Source organism: Urocitellus parryii, chromosome 3, assembly GCF_045843805.1.
Source record: "Urocitellus parryii isolate mUroPar1 chromosome 3, mUroPar1.hap1, whole genome shotgun sequence".
In the NCBI taxonomy this organism is placed as follows: Eukaryota; Metazoa; Chordata; class Mammalia; order Rodentia; family Sciuridae; genus Urocitellus; species Urocitellus parryii.
The window spans coordinates 40164322-40186821 of NC_135533.1; the positions used below are offsets into that span (position 1 = coordinate 40164322).

A 22500-nucleotide genomic window follows, 5' to 3' on the forward strand; every position below is an offset into this window, starting at 1 on the left:
TACTGTTCTCATCAATTCAGCATGCTACTTGTATCAAAATTTTTTTCAGAATGGGACATGCTGTCCAGAGGGAGTCACCTGCATGTCATCAGACAGCACTATGGCCTCTAATAGAGGACAAAAGGCTGCTTTAAAAAAAGCTAGTGTTGCACCCACTGGTATTCCTGAAAGTGCCTTTCTTAGAATAATTTATGAGAAAACTTTTTTTTTTTTTGAGTGATTTTAGTGTCCCAAATACTTTTTACCTTCCAAAGCAAACTTGGTTATTTGTACACACCCTGCTTATTCCCAATCATGTCTAGGCAGTGAAGCTGAGATGCTCACAACATGGTGGGATGTAAACATTCACTGTCTGGGAAGTTTGAATTTTATTCTGTTCTAGAGAACAAGACTGCCAAACTTAAGTCAGAAATATAATAGAGCATATTTTGTGCCTAATTAACTTCATGTAGCATTTACTTCCTCCCCCAAACCACTACTGCCTTATGCAAAGAGATGACTTTAATGTGTTTTATCTACTCTTGGCCCTTGAGTTTTGATTTCTGTAGTCAAGTATGTGCTAATTTCTGCATTCAAGAAATAGTTAATCCATTATGTTGTCATTTAATTAACTATGGTAATTTGTTATGTTAATTCATGGTGTTCTAGAAATTAACCATTAATTATTTCCTGATTACATCAAATTGGTAATTTGTTGTATATTTACATTTTTAAATTTTTATATGGATGTTTTTGATCTTGGAAGTGAAACCTCCAAGTAGCTAGAAATAAGTTTAAAGATTCTCAAGGTCATGTCCCCTTTGCCTGCATACCATAGTCTAAAGTTTCAGTTATTCCAGGACCATGTTGCTAGGTAGTGTGTGGAGACTTTTGTATTTGAAATATATCACCTTATTTCTGTGGCCTTAATATATCCACTCTGGATGAGGATTGTGAAACAAGTCAGAACATATTTTTTAGCTGAGATTATTTATATACACATATTTTATATTTTAATTTATAAACCATCTGTATATATATTTTCTTCCAGAAGCCCAACCTTAGTAAAAAATATACCTACCAGTTTAGGCTATGGAGCAGCTCTTAATGCCAGTTTGCAGGTAATATCATTAAATGCACTCTTCTATTTGAATGTTTTGCTTTCTTTCTTTCTTTCTTTCTTTTTTTTTTTTTTGCATGCTTTGCATTTAGGTGGGCTTGTGATTGTTCTTAATAGTTTATCATCATCCAAATAAGTTGTAGTACCTAGTACTGTGAAAAGCACTGGTTCTAATTCAAGCTACTTTTGATGTGAAGAAGCAAGAAGGACACCCTGTGGCAAAATCTGGAACACTCGGTTTTCCTGCAAATGCTAGATTGATAGAAGCTTTTGCAAATGCATGTGGCTATGCATTAATATTTATCCAGGCTGTCATAAATGATTTCACATCATAGTGTTGGGGAACATGGTGCTTGTGGCAAAAACTTTAAAGTTTAATTATAATATATAATTTTTATGCAGAGAAGGCAAATGTCAGGACTTCTTTATTTTGAGTTAACTTCTGGTCATTTTTAAAAAGCAGAGCAACTGCTTATATTATCCTGGAGTATTTCACAACATGCAGTGATTCAACATTTTATTATGTGGAAGGTTAAAACATGAGTGAGAAAGTTTGCTTCTAGAACTATTGTTTATATGTTCATATCACTCTTGATTTCTTTGCCACTGGTGGCCAATTAGGATTTTTTTGTTTTTCCCATACATTTTATTTGAATACTTCTAAAAGAAGATATATGCTTTTAAAATTACTTTGAAGAGCATCTTAAATGCTATCTTATACCCTCTCCGTTTCACTAGGCTGCCTTGGCAGAGAGCAGTTTACCTTTGCTAAGTAACCCTGGACTGATCAATAATGCATCCAGTGGCCTCCTGCAGGCCGTCCATGAAGACCTCAATGGTTCCCTGGACCACATTGACAGCAATGGGAACAGCAGTCCGGGCTGCTCACCTCAGCCACACATGTAAGTTGGTAAACAGACTCCCTAAGGGGAAGAAAATGTATTCATATGCTTCTAAAATTTATGTTTTTTTTTCTAAAGTAAAAAAGTAAAAGTAAAAAAGTACAAGTTGAAGTGAAGGTAATTGTATTGTGCTCATAAGATGAAAAAAATGTACCCAAATCAGCTTTAATACATCTTATAGGTTCTCTCAAACATCCTGTATTATTGTTCTAGCAGTCCTCCACAAATTCTTACTACTAGTAACATTCTCTGGGCATAGTGTCTAAGATGAATCTATGTCTTATGGGTCATTATCACAGTTTGGTTTGTGTGGTGCAATAAGAATATTCATGATAGAATAAGTTATCATAATTTTTACTACTATTACAGGACTCTAAACCATTTATGAACTGTAGTCAAGACATTGCCCATTTTTATAAACCGTAAAATGCAAAGTTTAACTGTTACCCACAGTTTACATAGAAGCTAGTAAAGTGTAACTTTTTGCCTGTCTTATAAATCAGTGTAATTACATATTCAACTTTAATTACTGGTGCGTCTGTATTGGCAAGGTTTATATGTTATATTTTATGCAAGACTACGGTTCCTATTAATATTTAGCAGCTAACTATATCATTAATTACTCTAAAATCTTTCCCCTACCATCTTTTTAATGGAGCTGAGAGAGTGGAAGTATTAAAAATTGATGTATTGTGGATTTCAGAAATGTGTATGACACTTTTAAAAATGCCTGATCTTATTCAATAGTGTCAAGAATATCAGTTTCTTGTTTACTGAAAAGTACTGACCCTGGTAGATCTTGGAATTTCAGGGAAAAATATTAGAATCTGAATAATGAAATGTACACACCATTCAGTGGTCGGGATGAGTTGTACCTTATGTCCATATCTCCTACAATTAAGCATAATATAAGTCTAACTTCAAGTTCATGATGTAGGATTAGTCCTTTCCCTCACTGATATTTCCTTCCTCTTTGATTTATTTATTTATTTTTGCATTAAATATCTGGTCAAAGACACGAAAGAGAAATACAAAAATATGATCTTTTCATGTGACCATTTAATATTGTTTTTGTTGACTTTTTAAAAACATTTTCATTCTATTTGACATATTAATGTCTCTAAGATCATATGCTTAATTGCTCTTTAGCACCTTTACTCTATCACCTTTGCGCAAAACACACTGTGAACGTTAATGTGTTTCATCAGGTTCCAAACCATTACTTTTCCAAAATGGAAAAATTTGTCTTTTGGAAGTGTCTTTAGATGTATTAAATAATACAAAAGAAGTAATAAAACTCGAAGTAAAAAGAACATGAATATATGCTCTTGAGAGTAGCAGTACTCTAAAACAAGGGAAGTGAGCAATCAGACAAAAGTTTTTATATCCCTGCTTTATCCTATCAGCCGTGCAGTGGGTAGCTGGAGGCCTTTTACTTTCAGCAGTTCTCCTGAGTATGCTAATGCTCACTCCCTGTACAAAATGCTAAAACAATAAAACTTTAAAGAGCAAACAAGAGTTAGATCCTGTTTTCCTCCTTTAGAAAAAGCCTTATTTCAGAGAAATGAAAGACATTTAAAATAGACATGTGCAGTAACCATGGTGCACCTCCCCTTGCTCCTGTGCAGTAGGCAGAGGTCGTGGCAAACCACATGCAGAAAATAGGTAAAGAAATACTTTCTTTAGGTAATTGTCCAGTGCTAGGAAGATTAAAATAAAAAATTAATGATTTAATAAAATAGTTTATTAAATACTATATTTTAAAACCTGAAATAATAATTGGGCTAAGTTATGGCATTGTTAGGTTAGTAATATTTTTCATTTGGCAATTGCTATTTCAGATTTTTCATTTTATTATTAATTTAATTAAACTTTAATCATGAAATATCTCAGAGAAATAATAGTATGTGTAAAACAATATATAAAAATTGTATATTTAATGCCTGATGTACTGCTGCTCTGGGTTTATAAAATTAAAATGTTCATAGTTAATACATCATACATTTTATGCTTATATGAGTTAGTATATATGAAAAAAATGCTTATTTATATATTCTGAAGATAAAAAGAAAGGTTTCTTGGCTCATTGGAAATAGATTTCAGAAAAGAAAATTAGAGAGAGCCCAAATCTTGTCTTGGTCTAAGTAACATAAATTAAAATCAAATTCTTAATTAACTTGCAAAATTTTGAGTCAACATTCATTCTTTCACTCTGTTTCTGCTATTATCATTAACTTTTTTGTATGTTAAGTGTCAAATATTTATGGAATATCAGTTCAGTGTTCTGTATCTTCATCTGTATAGTTTCAAGATGCTTGTACTTAAATAATCTTAAGCCATTTTGTGTGCATTATGAGGCAAAGAAAAAATATTGATCAAATTCTCTGAGTTCAAATTAGTTGCATATAATTAAATACAGTTCAAAAGTACTTTGGAAATTAAACAGAAGTGAAAAACTGATGGAACATTTAAATAGCATATATTTATGTCCTGAAATGAAATCATGGTACATGTCTTACAGGATGTTTGTTCTACTGATAGAATTAAAAACATGGTCAATAGTCAGTAGTGAGAGTCAATAAATAGTCATAGTCAATACTCTGTTGACTATGGTGGTTTCAGTGCATGGGCTCTGGTGCCAGATTGTCAGCATTCCAGTTCCAGATTCCTAATTTAATAGCTAAATAGAAGTGAGCAAGTTACTTAACCTTTCTTTCCTCAGTTTTCTCAGCTGAAAATGAGGTAAGTAGTAGAACTTACCTCATAAGATTCTTACAGATTATATGAGTGCCTGGAGCATACTAATTGCTCTTTGTGCCTCATGGTCCTGTGTTCCTAGGTGCTGACTTACGTTACTTCTTGTAATATGCCATTGTTACTACACATGAAACTATATACAATACAAACATGTTTTGCATTTAGTGTTTTAATACCTTTTCATGCAGTCCATAAATTTGTGGTCAGTTTTCTAGGTAATCCCTTTCCTTTCTACCTCCTCTTATAATTCAGGAAGTAAGCAGATTAATAGCAGTGAAACAATATGACAGAGGAATTTATAATAGGGAGCATATTACTCAGAGTCAGTAGATTAATGGATTTTTGAGATAAGAAAATGTTATCTGAAGTTGTAGGCAATGAACAATTCAAACAGGGAGAACAGTCCTAACCCAGAATCAGGATTCATGATATGTGCCCAGAAAAGAGGGAGAAATAGGCTTTATAGAAATTGAAATGCATAAAGAAAAATAGATTTGAGAATACATGAAGGTGATGCCTGACTATGCACTCACATTTAGTCAGTGACTTAAATATCAAACCATGATGTTTTAGTTAATGAGTTTGTTAATGTTATGAACTTGAGTTTGATACAATGAGAGTTATACAATAAGAAACGTAATCATCTGAAATTGTACTGAAAGAGTCATGACTTAATAGAAGTTATGTATAGTAAGATATTCTGGATATTCTGGAGGAACTGGAAGCAGAAGATTAATACTTGCAGAATAGAGTATCTGGCTTAAGTATAAGACTTGAAGTGGAAAACAATTGAAACAAGAAGTGCTATGAAAAGAAATGCCAACTAAATAACTGACTTAAAGCTGGGGATAAAGAGGAAAATGAGGGAAAATCATAGCCACTCTAAAAGCCCACAAAGAAACAGAGGACACACCAAGGAGAGGCTCAAAGAGGGAAAATAATGGGTTCAGAATTTTAACTGTGGAATCAAAGTACTTAAATATTCTTAGGTCTTATTATTCAACTCCATTATAGTAAAATTCCACTTGGTTGAAAATGGACGTATACATCTGAGTTTGGTAGGAAAGATGTTATGAAGAATTAGGAACATTGAATCAAAGAGAACTAGTGCTTTTTAGAAATTACTTTTGTAGAGCACGAGACTCCAGATTATCATCCAGATTTTACACTATCTTTTAATACTTGCCTTTCATTTCAGTTTTTGCTTTTACAGAGCCCTGAATGAAAGCTTTTGCCAAGCTTGTGAATTTACATTGTTGTATACTATTTGCCTTTCTTCCCCCCCCCTTTTTTTTTAATCTGCCTCTCCTCTACTTTTTTCTGTATAAACTCCACCTTTTCTTACTATACTGGTCCTACTTCCAAAGAGGCTTTCAGAGTAATTTTTCTGTCAGGACCTGTACTCTGCTCCACAACTCCAGGAGACTTATTTGTTCCTTACACCATTATTTGGCATTAACACGTGTCTGTCTTGGCACACAAGAATTCATCCATACCTGCATGCTCATTTTTCAGATATCCATAACTTAATGGTGTGCCCCTTAAGAACAGACAATGTCTTGGGCACACTATATTATATGAAAGCCCTAACACATTCTAGTAGACTGAGTAAGCTTTCAATAAAGGTATGATACTGAATATGAAGAATCAAATTGGAGATGACAGTTAATTAGAAAGAGTTTGAATTCACAAAGTAAAGACCCACAAGAATAAAATCCATGATTCTCCAAGAATTCTGAAAAAGGAAGAACAAGGGAGATTTTTAGGAAAAACAACTAAACATAACGTCTGTCTCTTTTTAAAATTTTTTTTATTTGTTCTTTTTAGTTATATATGACTGTGAATGTATTTTGACATACATACATGGAATACAACTTTCCATTTTAGTGGTTGTGTATGATATGGTCGTGTATTCATATATGAACACAGGAATATTATTAATATATTAATATATTCTACTGTCTTTCATATTCCCATTCCCTTCCCTCATAATGTTCTTCTTTATGAGAGACTAAAATATTTTTCTAGACATTCATACAATATGATTTTAAGTTCTAGTTTTAATTATTTAATTAATATGCATTCTGTAATTGTTCAAATTTATGTGAATAGGACTTAGCAGGTCCTCTGACTTCAGTTGTGATTATCCTACCAGTCGTCGTTAAATTTTATCTGTTTCATTTAAAGTGAATTAAAAGAAAAAAGTTATTGAAATCTTGCAATACAAATATCAGTTCAGTGTTTAAGAGGATTTTAGGAAAAAGTTGGAAAGGGTAAATCCAGGTGGCATTGTATACATAGTAGTTTTTGAAACTTGTTTGACTCTTCAATCAGCTACTTGATACTCCAAAATGAATACCTGATTTTTTTTTAATCTTTATTTTCTGCTGCTCTTCAGAGTTGCAGAATTATTCATTGTCTGAACTAAAGGAAACTTCTTTTAAGAATCTGAGCTGAGTATCATTGTAATTTACAACACTCCTCCTACTTGTACCTCCACACCTGTTATTCCCTATTGTCTGTTTTTTCAGAGTTCCTAAGAATAAGGATTAAAATTTCTTTCATTTTTTCTATTTTACGTGGACGTTTACTTCTTTAAAAACTATTTAAAGTTAAGAATCCATCTTGTATTTAGGTGGATATAATTTAAACTTATTTTCTTCTCCCATGTGTTAAGTGGGTGAAAATAGGAGAAAACATCTGGACTAGACCTGAAAGGTGAACTGACACTAAAAGAATCAGTCCAGTCCCTTGCTCCTTCCTAATCTGAGGCAAAAAGAGGAGTTTAATGATAAACCCACCATCTTCAGCTCAGCTCTGTCTTTTTATGAAGCAATGGTTTCTCCTCACTCTCAGTAAGTTGGCTCGGGTTTGCCTTCTTACATGGCTTGTAAAATGTTAAATGAGATTCTCATTTTATATTTCCAAATTTTGTTTCTAGAGATCAAAATGAATGTTCTTCCCAAGCTGGTTTTGTATTGAGGCCTTTGCGCACAGAGCCTCCCGTTGGCATGCTGTCCTCCTTCTGATTATTAGAGTCTCCTACTGTTGAGCTTTTAGATCGTCTCTTATGTGTCATTCCCTAAGCCTCCATGTCATTTCAGAGTTCTACTTGCTAAATATTCTATATGAGTTACAAGTGATGATTATTTTTTTCTTATTATTAAGGCAAATAGTTAAAGTCTGAGTTGATGATTTCTATAGAGAATGTTATGATGCTGTGTGTAAGAGTAGAAGGTATATTTGTTGGGTCCTTAGAAGCCAAATCTTTAGGGTAAGGAAATAAAAGGCATCATATAAAAGGAGTAGTGTAGTACTTTTTCAGTATTGCAATAGAGATAATATCTATTATTGATTTGATCAGTGTGTTGAAGGCATGTTCTACAGGCCCACAAACTTTCTGTATACCACGTCCCAGGCATCGTGGCAATATCCTTTGCTTCTTGAGTGTCTCAGTAGCAAAGTAATTCCAAAATTATGCTTTAACCTCTCTGGTCAATAATAGTCTGCCCCCAAAGGCAGCTAAAAGTGACTATGAGACTCTATTTTTGTAAAATAGTACTGTAAATCTAAACTGTGAATTGTCATAAAACATAGTGAAAATAAAATATAATATTACCTTTCTTCCTTCTAGTCTCATTGACTGCCTTAAAATTTAAATTGCTGTTTGCAGGCACATGTAGAATTTGCAGATCCTACACCTTTGGTTGGTGATATTTTATATAAAATCCCTACAGATCTTAGATCTCTCTCTGTGGACAAAAGCATTAGAAATTGGCGTGGCTGTGTGTTTCAGAGGAAAGCAGTTGAAAGTGACTGACAACTTGAGCAAGTGGAATGCTCTCTCTCTCTCATTGTTTTCATTCCTGTTAAGCCTGTACTATTTTTGCTGATGTTTTGGATCATTATGTGGCGTTATGAAGTTCTAAACATAAAAGCAGTCTTTGGCCTCACATATGTTGTCACAGATTTTCTCATTAACACTTTTCCAGTTACCTTTAATTTCTTTTTTTTCCCCCCTAACCTTTCCGGGCCTTTTATAATTTTTGTTCTGATTTAATTCCATTTTTATTTAATCTCTAAACTTTTTCATTAACTTTGCTAGTTAGCTTTGAGATCGCTTTGCAAAGTGATTGTACAGAGCTTACGATGATGCCAGCTCTTTATCGTCTCGTCCCTTTTTTAAAGTGCTACAAGTGTGGATCAGTAGCTGCTGTTCTTTTTTACATTATTCCAGTCCCCATATGTGGCACTTACAACTCATTCTAGTTCCTCTTAATAAAAAGATCCTCCCAGAGGTACAGTACCTTCAGCTAAAATGTGTTATATCCCCACCGTGCCAATTGTGGAAATTTGTGGGTTCCTATAGGGTTTTGAAGGATTTTTATAGAACTATACAGATGCTATGTGACATCCGTGGTGTGAAATCCCACAATTTAGGCAAAGTGTGTCAGACAACTTTAGCTGACAGTATTGTAGCTCACTGCTTCTGTTTTATATCTAAAGAAGCTACTTTGTTAGAACATACATCTTCATTTACACTGACATTAGTTGAGCCTTAGAAATTTCCTTCCTCTGAGGGTCAAAGCATAGTTTGACTAAATTGTTAAAGAATGAATATTGTATTCATTTTTCTACTTCTGTGGATATTTTACATATGCATCTGGAATTTTGACTTCAGCTTTTGACAAAGGGCTTGAGAAGTGGACATATATTTGACAACTTTGGCAGAATTTCAAATTTACCATTCACTATACTTGAAAATTTTGACAGCAGTAAACACAGTAAGCACAGGATTTGTAAGTATTCCATAAGTAGCTTCTATCATTAGGATATAATTAATTTACCTAAGCATTAGTATAATTTATATAGGCAACAGATGATCAACTAGCTTAACATAACTTGTGAAAATTTACATTCTTTACTTTAGTCTTCATCTTTGAAGACCAAAAATGGAGTGATATCCCCAAGACACTTAAAGGCATAAGATTAGGAATCATGGGTCACACAATATTATCTTACTACAGATAAAATTATGCTTGCAAAAGTAAATCTAAGACCACTTTTGTTAGTTAGCAAACCACAGAAGGGGGTAATGCACTAGATTTAGATTAACAGGTATATATTGTTTTTACTTCCAACTCCATTCTCATATTTAGAACTGAGTTAACCAGGCATAGTTCAGGAGAAAACTTCAATTTGAATCAGTCCTATGGTTTCATCTGAGCAAAGGAATCTCAACAGAAGAGCCAGTCTCAGAGTTAGATAGACCTAGTGACATGAACCATACATAACTGGTAGAAAACAGTCTCTATAAAGATATCCCACGAGAGAGCTTCACCAAGAGCCAGCTGTGGGTGAGCAATGTCTAACTGGAACAGGGTGGTAAGTAGCCACAGGTAACAGTACAGAAGAATAGATGAGCCACATCCGAGAGGGATAGGTGTAGTATAGAGACCAACTCAGGACTTTGAGAGGAAGATCTTCAAGTTGTCAAACGGAATTAGAGGGACACTGGGACATATACCTCACATGTCCTTGTACCCATCCCATTACTGACTGAAACTTGGTCCAAGGAACAAGGCAGAAACACAATGAGGCAGAATATGGAATGGTACCAATTGTACTAAGTGAACAATGAGCTTGAGTCTGAGATTGTGAGCAATACATTTGCACTCATTAATGATCAAAGTAGTTGCATATTTGTTTTTAATCCATTATAGCTGTTTTGGTCACAGCTATCAATTTTATAAACTCAAAAAGTATGGTAAATTTTAAAGAATTTTCTTGTGTTTTAATCTTTTTTAATTGATGCTGCAGCAAAACTGTCTGAAATCATTTGGCAGTAAACTCTTAAATCGTGTAAAATCCAATTGTTAAACAGTGTTGCATAAATTTGAATAAATTTCAATATAATGTTGAAGGCAAGTTCAGGAAGTTAGAAAAATTTTGTTATAGATTATATGCATGCAATTACAAAATGATGTTATATAAACTTAACCCACATTTATGTTATATTTCTTAGAATTTTTATTGACTTTAAGTGAAATTTTAGAACTCTACTTCAGAGTCCAATCTATAATATGTTAGAATTATAAACTGTGTCATTAAGAATGAAATATGAGTTGGGCACCGTGACACATGCCTGTAATACCAGCAGCTCCAGAGGCTGAGATAGGAGGACAGGGAGTTCAAAGTCAGCCTCAGCAAAAGTGAGGTGCTAAGCAACTCAGTGAGACTGTGTCTCTAAAAAAAACACAAAATAGGGCTGGGGATATATGTGGTTCTGTGGGTGAGTGCCCCTGAGTTTAATCCCCAGTACACCCCCCCTCCAAAAATATATGAAATATGGGCCAAATTTAGTGGCTCATGCCTATAATCCCAAGTACTCTGAGAATGTTGAGGCAGGAGGATCACAAATTCATGGCTAGCCTGGGAAACTTAGTGAGAACAAGTCTTAAAAAATAAAATGAAATAAAGTAAAATAAAATAAAGAACTCTGCAGATGTGACTCAGTGGTATAACCTTATGGGTTCAATCACTAGTATTGCAAAAAAACAAGAATGGCAATATGAATTAGAAAGGAAAGAGAAGTTTTTGTTATAAGTACGTGAAAATAATATCCCTTTGCAATCAAAAACTAAATGGCTGCACTTTTTTTTAAAAAAAAAAAAAAGCTAGAATATAGGAGAATAAGATTTACTAAATATAATAGGATGGATGTTAAATCCTGGCTTTAAAGTGAAAATTAAAATTTATTTTTTTTGTGTATCTCTAGCCAGGGAGAAAAGGTATTGGGAATTTAGTAAGGCATTTTCTACTGCTACCCTGGAAAAAGCATACCACACATGCACAGATGGAGTAAGGTATTGTCCGCTCACTCCAAGATGTGAACCATCTTTTCATGGTTCCCCATTTCTTCAAGAAGGAATATTTTCCTTTTCATCAAAAGATAAGAGGAAGAATTTTGTTTCCGTAGAACTGGAATAAAGATCCTGACCACCAGCCTGGTGGCAGCAGTTCTGTCATATTCATTCAGCTTAGCACTAAGATCAATGCATCCAACACCAGCATTTTTGTGTCGGATGTATTTTAATCTGCAAAAGAGTGAACGAACTTGAGAGATAAGAATGTGGGGAAAACTTGAACTGTGTTAATATAGTTCTAGTTGATAAAATGAACACTAGTTTTTCATTCCTGGCTGTTTATAATTATATCTTTATTTGATTCTGCAAAGAATTAAATATTTCCCCCATATGCTTAAATTTATACTGTAAAATCTAAATTTTAGTAGGAAACTCTGAGTTCTTATTTCACAAGAATAAAATCTTAAGTAGCATGAGATAATTTCTTCAAAACCTTTTGAATACCTTAAATTATTCACATTAGCCTAAGAGCAGTTCTCATTTAAAAAAATAACAAAATGTTTTCTTTTGAAACTTAGTTTTTCTATTTAAAACTTTAATATCACTATTATTATTATCTTATTTCTGTGATGTGTTAAGTAAACTAAAATCTTCCTACACAGAACAAAAATTTTCCTCTAGAAAATACATAGGTTTTAAGAAACACGAATTGTTTCTCATTTTATCTTGACTTCATACAAATGGGGGATAACTGTAAACTTGCCATTTTTATGAATCTACCATCAAATTTTAAATATAATTATATAATTTCCTTTTAGTTTATAAAAGGAAATGAGTGAAATTGAATATCTACAATCTCCATTTTTCATATGATCTTTAAATGATGAATGTCAATTATTTTTACCAATTCTCCTATGAAACTTCATCTTAAAAAAACAAACAAACAAACAAACAAAAACACTTAAACTGCGTTTTCTCTTTGCCATGATTAGGTCTTCCAACGTATCAGTGATTAGCAGTTATTTATGCAAAAGAAACAGAATGACAACTGAGATTCATGAAAATAAATCTTTCTATCCTAAAGAATTCTGTGCTCGTATTCTGGAATTCTTTTTACATTTTCAAAACAATACTTATGGAGTAAACATGAGGGTTTTGCCATTGAACAAATAGAAGTAATTAAATGGAACTATATTCAAATATATATGAAATTGAGACTCAAAATGCTCATAATATACATTGATTGTTTTAAATGCTTAGATGACAATAGTTATTATCATTCAACAGCCTGGTGCCAAGTACTAAATTAAAAATGTGGATAGTTAATTAAAAGAAAATCTCATCTTGTTCTGGAATTTCCTTTTAACTATAAAAATGTTGATATAATTTTGTGAAATAGTGAATATCTATGAAAATCAATGAAAGCACATGCCCATAGCAATACTCAGTCTATTTTGATATTTTGAAACAATATGATATAAATAAGAGAAAAAGGAGAATTTGTATGACTATGAGCATTTTGTTTTGGACTTAATATATACAGTGCAAGTTAAAGGTATACAAACTAAATTTAGTAGATGTAAGGATTAAGACAATTTAAAATCAAGTAAAAAATTCTATGTGGTAAACTGGGTGGTTTACAGCTTACATGTACTTCACTACATTCAGTAACTTTCTTGGAGTACCATATGCATAAATTCATTTTACCGGATTCAGATTGCTGAATTGGGACAAGTAACATCCAGTCAGCTTTTGTAGTAATATTAAGGCATCAGAGTCCTAATGCTGTTTCAAGTATACCATTTTGAGTATTGAGGAATAGCATATTTTGTAACAGTGATCTATAGTTGCTGATAGAAGTATGTTCTATCCTTCTAGTGTGCTAGGAAGGGGAAAAGGTTAAAAATTATCTGTGTAGGAATTTTAAATAGATGTAGATATTTCTTTATAAAAAAGAGGTTTATTGCTATTTTAAGAGGTATACTATGTTAAATGTTCCTTAAATGTCCTCAAATAAATAGAATTATATGAAGAAAGGGTATAAGGTTTTATGAGTGAACCACATAAAAGCATTCCTAATGTAAGCTAACATTTAGTTTTGACTTGTCTTTGATAAAACTAACTTTACATTGCTTGAAATTGCCCATATTGTAGACATGGTCCATAAATTATAAGTTTTTATTTATGGCATTTGTTGACATCTGTCATAAAATTAAAGACTTGAAATTTTTATCATTAGTTTCATAGTATTCTCCATGCTCCTTCCCCGCAAGTCCTGGGGATTGAACCTAGTAGTTTGCACATATTAGGTAAGTACTGTGCCACTCAGTTACATCCTGAGCCCTAGCTTCATTGTATTAATAAACATCACATTTCTAAATAGGCCTGATCAAATTTGCATTGTACCATTGAGTTCCCCATAAATGATGACAATATATAAATATTTTATTTTATTTTATTTACTTTATATTGCAGTGCCAGGGATTGAATCCAGAGTCTTACGCAAATATAAATATTTTAATCCTCATATTTGATAATATCTAAGTAAGAAAAGAGGAGAACACACTGTTGCCATTCTATAATCTAACATCTATTGACTTATATGTATTTTGTTCATCTCTGTTTGGGAAAACTTTTTTCATAATATTTTCTTATTCCAAAGAAAAACAGCAATAGTTTTTATAGGACCTTTTATTTAGTCTTAAGTAAGGAGAAAGTGGATACAATTTACATTACTTCAGGGGATTTACTGTGTGACCACAATCTAAAAAGATAAACTTTCCCATTGTAATTCGACACTTTGCTTTAGGGTGCAGGCAGACATTAACATTTCTTCTGCCTTCATAGATGCCTTAGGTCCTTATAAATTTCACAACAAAAGAAGCAACACATTTCTTGAGGCAATAAATCAGTGTATTAATGTAGCTAGTCCTCTGCAGTTTGGGCAGAGGACTAGCTACATTACAGTACATACTGTTACTGAGGATGGCAATAAATAAAACTGAAAGATTAACTGGAATATAAAAATCAACGGTCATTTGTTGAATAAACATACATAGAGAACCTACTATGTGCAACATACTCTACTAGATACCATGGTAGATGATCTGTACGTATACAGAGGTTATAATCTCATAGAGGGATAAATACATGGTAATGGTAGAAACCAAACCAAAGGGGTGCAAAGAGTTGCAAACAGATAGCAAAGTCAAAAATGTAAGTGTGCAAATGCACACGGGGAATCAAAACAATTTCATGAAGAGCATGGCTTTTGGGAAGGCTGAATATGAAACAATTTTTAATTGAACTTCATGAAATTACTGATATTTGATATTGTTTTTTTTTTTTTTTTTGCCCATAAAAACAGAATATCTTAAGTGTTTCAACTTAGTACAAGGCAGAGATGAGGAAAGAGAAGATGGAGTGAGAGGATATGAGCCAAGGTGACAAGAGCAGGATCTCATTGAGAAGCATTCAGACAAGAGCTAATAGCTCCTAGAGAGGAATTCCTGCAGGCGGAGATTGTGTGGGAGTTTGGAAACCACATATTGAAGTTGATTAATCTTCAAATTAATCTTGTAGAGGAACGTCTAAAAACTTCACCATTTATTTAGCGATCCTTAGCAAGACTCAAGGGTTTATGTTACCTACTTTGAAAAAGCTTACTTCTTACCAAGCCCTGGTGTGCTATTGCACAGCAGGGTGATTATAGATAATGATAACATACTGTATATTTCAAAAAGCTGAAAGAAAGGATTTTGAATGTGTTCACCATAAAGAAATGGTAAATGAGTAGATAGACATGTTTAACCTGTTTTAAATGTTACACAATGTATGCATGTATTGGAACATCACATTATTCCATAAATACATAATTTTATGTCTTTATCAGTTAAAATATATTTAACTTTAATCTTAAAAAATTAAAAAAAATGAAATAAAAAGGCTTACTTCTCTTTTGTTAGTCCTCTCTGGAAATGGATTTTTTTTTTTATTTGAGAAAATAGCAACACTTTAGATCCCTTTCTCTGAATTGTGTTTTAAAATATATTTTTCTTTAAAATGACAGAGGAACACAGGCTAAAAATTACAAATAAATAAAATTTCCAGAGACCAAGTATCAATATTCTTTTGATTGCCTCCACTACTAGTATCTGGTGAAATTCATTTTCAGTATCTTCCTATCTTCACTTCCTAATATACAAGCTTTCTAATATTTGCTCCACTATCTCCTTGAATGATTAAAGATAACAAATATGAAAATTGATCAAAATTGCTTAAGAGTTCTGAAAAATCATGAAGTTTTAAATTTCATTATTTTTTGATCTGGTTATAGGACCTCCTATCTCCTTGAGTATAAAAAGGAAGCATTTCATGTGCATATAAATTTAGGAGCAGTAAATTGAAGAGCCTTTTACTCCTCAGCCTCTATCTAACTTCTCCCTTCTCCCACATTTCTATTCCTGCTGCCTGGCACGGCCTTCATTACCTTGCTGTGCTTTCTAGCACCCTCCCAACCACTTTCACTTTTTTTACTTTTCCACACTTGGTTTTTACACTTTGAAAAATAATCCTCTTGCATCTTCTGTCTTTTCATTCCCTAGTTCAGAAGCTATCGATAGCCCTTCAGCTGAAAGAGAATAAATGTATACTTTGTAAAATGCAGCTCATGACAGTTCATCAGCTGACTTTGTTTCCCTTCACTTTTGTTGTTGTTGCTTACCAAACTTCTTTCCCCTTGATCCCTATGCACTCTCAGGGTTCCCAAAACACATCTAAGAGTTGCCACTTCTCCCATTTCCGCTCAAAATGTAGTGATGATTTCCTGCATTTGCAAGCTTACCTGAAGTAGCACCTCCCTCCACCCAACGTTTGTGAACTGCAGAGTCAGAATTTATCTCCTCTTTCCACTTTCTCTACTATGGCATCAGTCTGTTTGTCTTGCATCGGAGTCACTTGTGTGTATGTTTTCCCCTATTACATTAAAAACTGTGAGAACAGGAACCATTGTCCATATTTGCCCTCACCCAGTGATTTACACATCCTGTCTATTGGTTAGGATGGAATTATTTTTTTTCCTTTCACTTCTAACAAAAAGTAACTTTTATCTTTATAGGAGTACTTCCATTTCAGTTACTGACTCCATACTTCTGTAGGGAGATAATAACAGACATTATGTCTCCATCACTAAATGCGTCTTTTCCTACAATCATTTAGAGAAGTTCAAAGCATCTTTCTAATTGTCCCAAATATAAATTATATCAGATTAGGAGATGGCTATGCACCTTTGAGCAGGAAGCATAAATTATTTCTTTTCTCAAGTAAATAGGTCACACAAAAAAGGAATAGAAAAGGATTAGAAGTTGAATTTAAAGTTTCCTTGTTCATGGACATAATCATTTTTAGAGCATTCACAATGAATTACTGTATTCCATTTTGAAGAAGTATCCATGATTTACTGAAATGCATAAAGTACTTTTAAAAGAAAAATTGAACACTGATATTCACTTAAAGAAATGTGACATATTTACCAGGTTTGAAAGAACTACTGAAGTTGTCACTGAGGTAGATCTATTTATCTTCCATCTGTGCCTGTCTGTGCAGTGTGTCCTCTTGTGAAGTTTATGCTCCCATGTCTGTCAGGATAAAAATACCTGGCATACAGTATGTGCCCAGTAAATAAATAAGTGGCTGGGGAGATCATCTAGTCCAGAACCCTCACACTCCTGCCTTGAGATATATAAAGATAGGCTTACTTAAGGTTCTTTATTCAAAAATGTCAAAGATAAGACAGTAAAAATCCATTAATCCAATTAGTTCTTTTCTATGTATTAAGTTTTTTTTCCTTTCTTTCTTTTAAGTCTTTAAACTGAGTCATTCAAATGTTATCATCCAATTTCATTCCTGAAACAACTAATTCTATTTGTTGGAGGTAGCTTTGGCTTTGTTTACTATTAAAGGCTCTACCAAGTTTAATGTGGCAGGCCCCTCTGTCCTGAAGCTGAAGGCAGCAGTGCAGAATTTCCACATCAGCAGGGAAATGACATGATGAGTGTCTGCACCGTCTACAGAGAGATGTGTCCACCTAAAGTTGCTCTGGCCTGCCTCTCAGGAATTCCATTAGGATAACACATGTATTTTAATGCTGTTGTAGCGTTGAGATTCTTAGTGACAAAATAACCTCTCCCAGTGGTTAACTCTTCCTCTATCACTTAATTGCTACTTCTCCTAAGACACTTATAGCTGGCAAAATGGTTGTTTACTGAGCACATATCTCTCCTGTACTAAACTAAAAGTTCTCTGGTGGTATTAAAAATTCAAGGTATTTTTGTATAAGAGATACTTTTTAGTAAAAAGTAAATAACATTTTTTTTGTAAAATTGATGATTGGTAGAGAAGATAGTGGTAATATGTTATTGGTTTTTCTTGTCAAAATGAGATCAATGCTTTGCTTTTTACCTCATTTTTTTTGCATTGATGCTTTTTTTACATCATTGGATTGATGTATTTTACATTGATTTTCTCAACAAATGTGTATTATCAGAACTTCATAAGCCCTGATACACATAATAAATATGATGCAACCTTGGGCCATTCAGTGCATGTATGTTAAAGATTTTAAAGACAAGCTAATGATGAGGCCCCAGATGGATGACCCAGGAGAATAAATGTGGACATTCTGTATACAAAGACTTTCAGTGATGGCCCTTCCACTTTGAAATTTACTTTCTGTGTGACTTAAAAATTATTTGAGAAATGACCTGGGCTTTTGGCTTAGTGTTTTAGTAATCAGGGATGGGCTGATAAATAATCCCTTTATCAATAGTACTATGTTGTGTTATTTGGTTTCTTTTATTACTATTACCTTAAATATTCTTTTAAGGAGATCTAGCTAAGTCTTACTTTATGCTAACACATAATACCTGCGGTGTGGCACATAGTCTTTGTTTTGACTTTTCTGATGATAAAATCTCATTTTGGGGAGAGGGACTAAAATACTTTAAAGCAACCTAAGTTGTTAATACACTGTTTGAAAATTTATTCATGTATTTATACCACATCTTCTTCCACAAAAGATATGAGCTTATAATTATATTACTATATAATTATATCATTGTGTGAGGTTATAAATGATCATGTATGATACAGGCACTATAATTGTTGTGTGTATTTATGATCTTTTATCCCTCATCACAGTTGTGGAAGTAGTTTTTTTTACTATGCTCTATGAATAAAGAAATGGGGAACAGAGAGGTAAATAAACTCACCAAGATTGCACAGCTAGTAGGAAAAGAGTCCAAAGCTTCAAACCCAAGCATTTCATCCTCAAAACCCACTGTGTCTTAAATGTTATATTCTTAACTGCTTAACCACTGCTGCATGACTAAAGATTATTAATGAGGTAACCAAATATTCAGGATTACTTTTGGCTACACTTACAAGTTAATCAAAATACTAACTACATAAAATTTATTGTGCTAAATTATACTGTTATCATTAAAAACCTTTTGATAATTCTGAGAAGAGGATCCACATAATGAAGAATTGGTGAGCCTGGAAGAGAGAGAGTCTATTTAGAACCTGGAAGAGAGAGAGTCTATTTAAGGCAATTCTTTTATTTTGTTAAAACTGATAGGAATTTTCTATGATAGGAGCATTTTTTTTTTCTAGCAGAAAACATGATTACCCTGTAGTGATAATAATGCATGGTATCTTGAAGAATTTGGAAAAGAATTGACACTATAGACTATGTTTTCTTAAGGAATTACATGACTATCAAATCCTATGTTGGGGGCAAGAAAAGAAAGACATTGCTAATTGTCAAAAAAAGAGACTAATTCTCTATTCACCCTGCAATCCACAAAAGATCTGCAGTTTCACTGTATTCCATTTCTTCTAAATTGGCATATAATATGCAAATTAAAACATGGAACACTTTGAGTCCCTCAAGTGAGAGAACTGATAATATGAAATGATAACACACTAATAGCATGAGAAAATCATAATAAAATTACATGTCTGGTGAAAAGAAACTCACCAATCAATAAGATATATACTGTAACTTTTTTAAAAAATATATTTTTTACTTGTTGATGGACCTTTGTTTTATTTATTTGTATGTGGTGCTGAGAATCGAACCCAGTGCCTCATGCAAGCTAGGCAAGCGCGCTAACACTGAGCTACAACCCCACCCCCTATACTGTTACTTCTAAGAAGTTTTATTCTCTGCGATTCTCAACTCTCTCTTGTGACTTTCTATTTCTTTTTAGACATCATATTGGTGGTCAGATCTTTTAACTATTGAGCATTGGTAATTGTTGACTTTGGTTTAGTTTATTTTAGTAGCTGTAAGGGAAAATGTTTATTTGCCCCCTTTCATCTATGATATCTTCTTCACCAATTCTGAATGGAGAGTACTACAAAAATACTAAATTCTGGGGAGAAATTTTCTCTTTTAGAGTTAGTACAGTTGAGGCTCTAAATGACTTGATGGTACATAATATATGCAGTCAACCTGAATTGACTGCTTGCTCTACGTGTAGGTGTCCTGAACTGTAAAAGTCACAATCTAGTCAGCACAACAGAATGCACCTACCCGAGGAAAGGCTGAGTGAGGAAAGTACAGCAGTGTGGGACAGAAGGCACAGCAAGGTTGCAGGAAGTGCTCTGAGGCCAGCACCTGTGCACATCCAGGCTTTGCCTGCCTTCAGACTCTTGGAGCATCACTAGTTTCCTGATCTGCAAAACAGGAATGTAGAATAAAAGTCTTTATCTTTGAGACATTTTTAGGATTCAAAGTTTCTGTTGTTTTGAGTCCAGAATGATCAGTAAAAAAAAATGCACTAGAGGTTCCAAGTTGAAGATCAGAACAAGTTGGGCAGGTCAAAGTGTTTGGGAATCAGTATTTATGAATTGGCCCTAAATAGTAGATAGAGTGTGAATATGTAGGATAGAGGATAGCGGGAAATGCTGAGGCCTGTATGTATACATGTGCAGAGTCGATAGCGGAAACACCAAGTCAGCATGAAAAATGGTTTGCAATAGGAATTGAGCACAATGTTTTGAGGATGGTGATTTGAGTCTGGAATGGAAGTTATTATTCAGAAATACTGTTGTGCATAGGTGAGTCAAGGCCAGGAATTGAGAATGGCTGAAGTGTATTGTCTTAATTCTGTCTCAGTCCCCTAAGTCTACCATATTTTAGTACTGGGCAGTGCTAAGATGAAATAAAGCCCTTGCATATTAAAATTTCCTGAGAATACAACGGAACATACCCTTATAGTTATCCTTTTAGAAAAAATTGTTCTCTAGATACTTGTATTTTCACAGTACACCTCACTTTTATTCCTCTTTATTATAAACTTGAAACTTTCCTACAAGGTTCTTTATCACAATAAAACTCAGAAACGCAAACTGAGAAAAACCAGGTAAACATGATATTACATATGGAAGTAGAACAGGAGATTATGAAACAGAATAGAGGGACTGTATAAGTTCTTTCAAAGTTTTAATGGTACTAAAACACACAGACCACTGCATAAGAGGTCAAATCTTGAGCTAGAATTATAGGATGCCCCAAATCATGTAAAGTGGCTTGAGAACCACCCACTAGAACTGTGCTCAACATCTATGTATACATCTTAACAGTTGCTCAATATCTGTTTAGAAATATTCAGCTATTTAAGTTTAAAAGTTTTAAATATTCACAGGTCATTCGTGAGACTTACTTAGAAAAAGGTAATGTTATATTAACCTTAGGAGTTTATTCTAATTATTTCCAGTACTTAGAGTTTAGCTTTCACTAAAATGTTCTGAATTCCAAATTGAACTGGGAAAATCTAAAATTATCAATTCAACTTATAACTATTATTAAATCAAAATGTCATTTTTTATAAAAGTCATTAAATGAATATGAACTTTCTCAAGTAATCTCATTAGAACATTTCATTTGTATATTTTAGAGGGTACTTTGGGAATATTAACATTGGATTTAATAAATGTTTAAAATTCTAGACGTGTCTACATGATACTGTAATAACTATTTGGCTCATCAGTCCTTTTACTCAAAAGTATTGGCTAGTTCAGTGAAACATTTAGTCAAAGTGGTTTTTGAGTTCAGCCAGTAATTTTTTTTTTTTTTTCAGTCACCACAGTTGCAGGTGGATCTGTGTTTAAAACAATCCTTGCAATCAGCTTTTCCGGCTCCAGGCCTTTACCACGCTGAAGTCACTTTTGGTGCACATGCGGCACACTCACACACACAGATCTTATCCTTTCCCAGTGGCACACGTCTGCCTAACTGCACATTCTGAATTTCAACTACGGTGTCTTTTACTAGGGCCAAACTGTTCATTAATCACACAGGATAGTATCGTCACATTGGTCATGTGCATACAGTGCTCTATAAGGTATTCTTTAATTCATAACATTAATTATTACAGGAACTATGGTTTTACTTTATAATTTGTCATACAGGACAATAAATAGTGATTTGGAGACTTCAAACCACAATCATTTTCCTTACATCAGTAGTACAGTGCTGTAGATTTAATACAACTTTTTTGACACGTTAAATGTAAGCACCGTAACTTCAGTTTCATTAAATGTCCATGACAAACTCTCTTCTTGGCTTTTTATTTGTATTGGCGACAATATAATTTCATGATTTACCCCACAGTGTGCAATAATGGCCCTATAATGGCCACTTCCCATAGTCTCTAACCTATCCCTAGGGAGTAATCTGTACCGAGAATTGAGAGATTAAAGCTGATAGTTACTTGATACATTTGGGACATTTTAGTGTTCTTTGCCCATGCATGGAAAATGTCAGAATACTTTTCTAGAAACAGTCACCCCAGAATTGGCTTTCCTGACT

The 22500-nt window shown here is 33.5% G+C and overlaps 1 protein-coding gene across 1 annotated transcript in view; it reads left to right on the plus strand.

Annotated features, from left to right (window-relative positions):
• The window catches only part of Foxp2 (forkhead box P2), a 544876-nt gene that overhangs the window by 515504 nt on the left and 6872 nt on the right, over window positions 1–22500 (plus strand). Inside the window, exons 19-20 of the mRNA XM_026408891.2 lie at window positions 1031–1100; window positions 1838–2001. Coding sequence (XP_026264676.1) covers window positions 1031–1100; window positions 1838–2001 — 234 coding nt within the window. The remainder of the gene's footprint in view (window positions 1–1030; window positions 1101–1837; window positions 2002–22500) is intronic.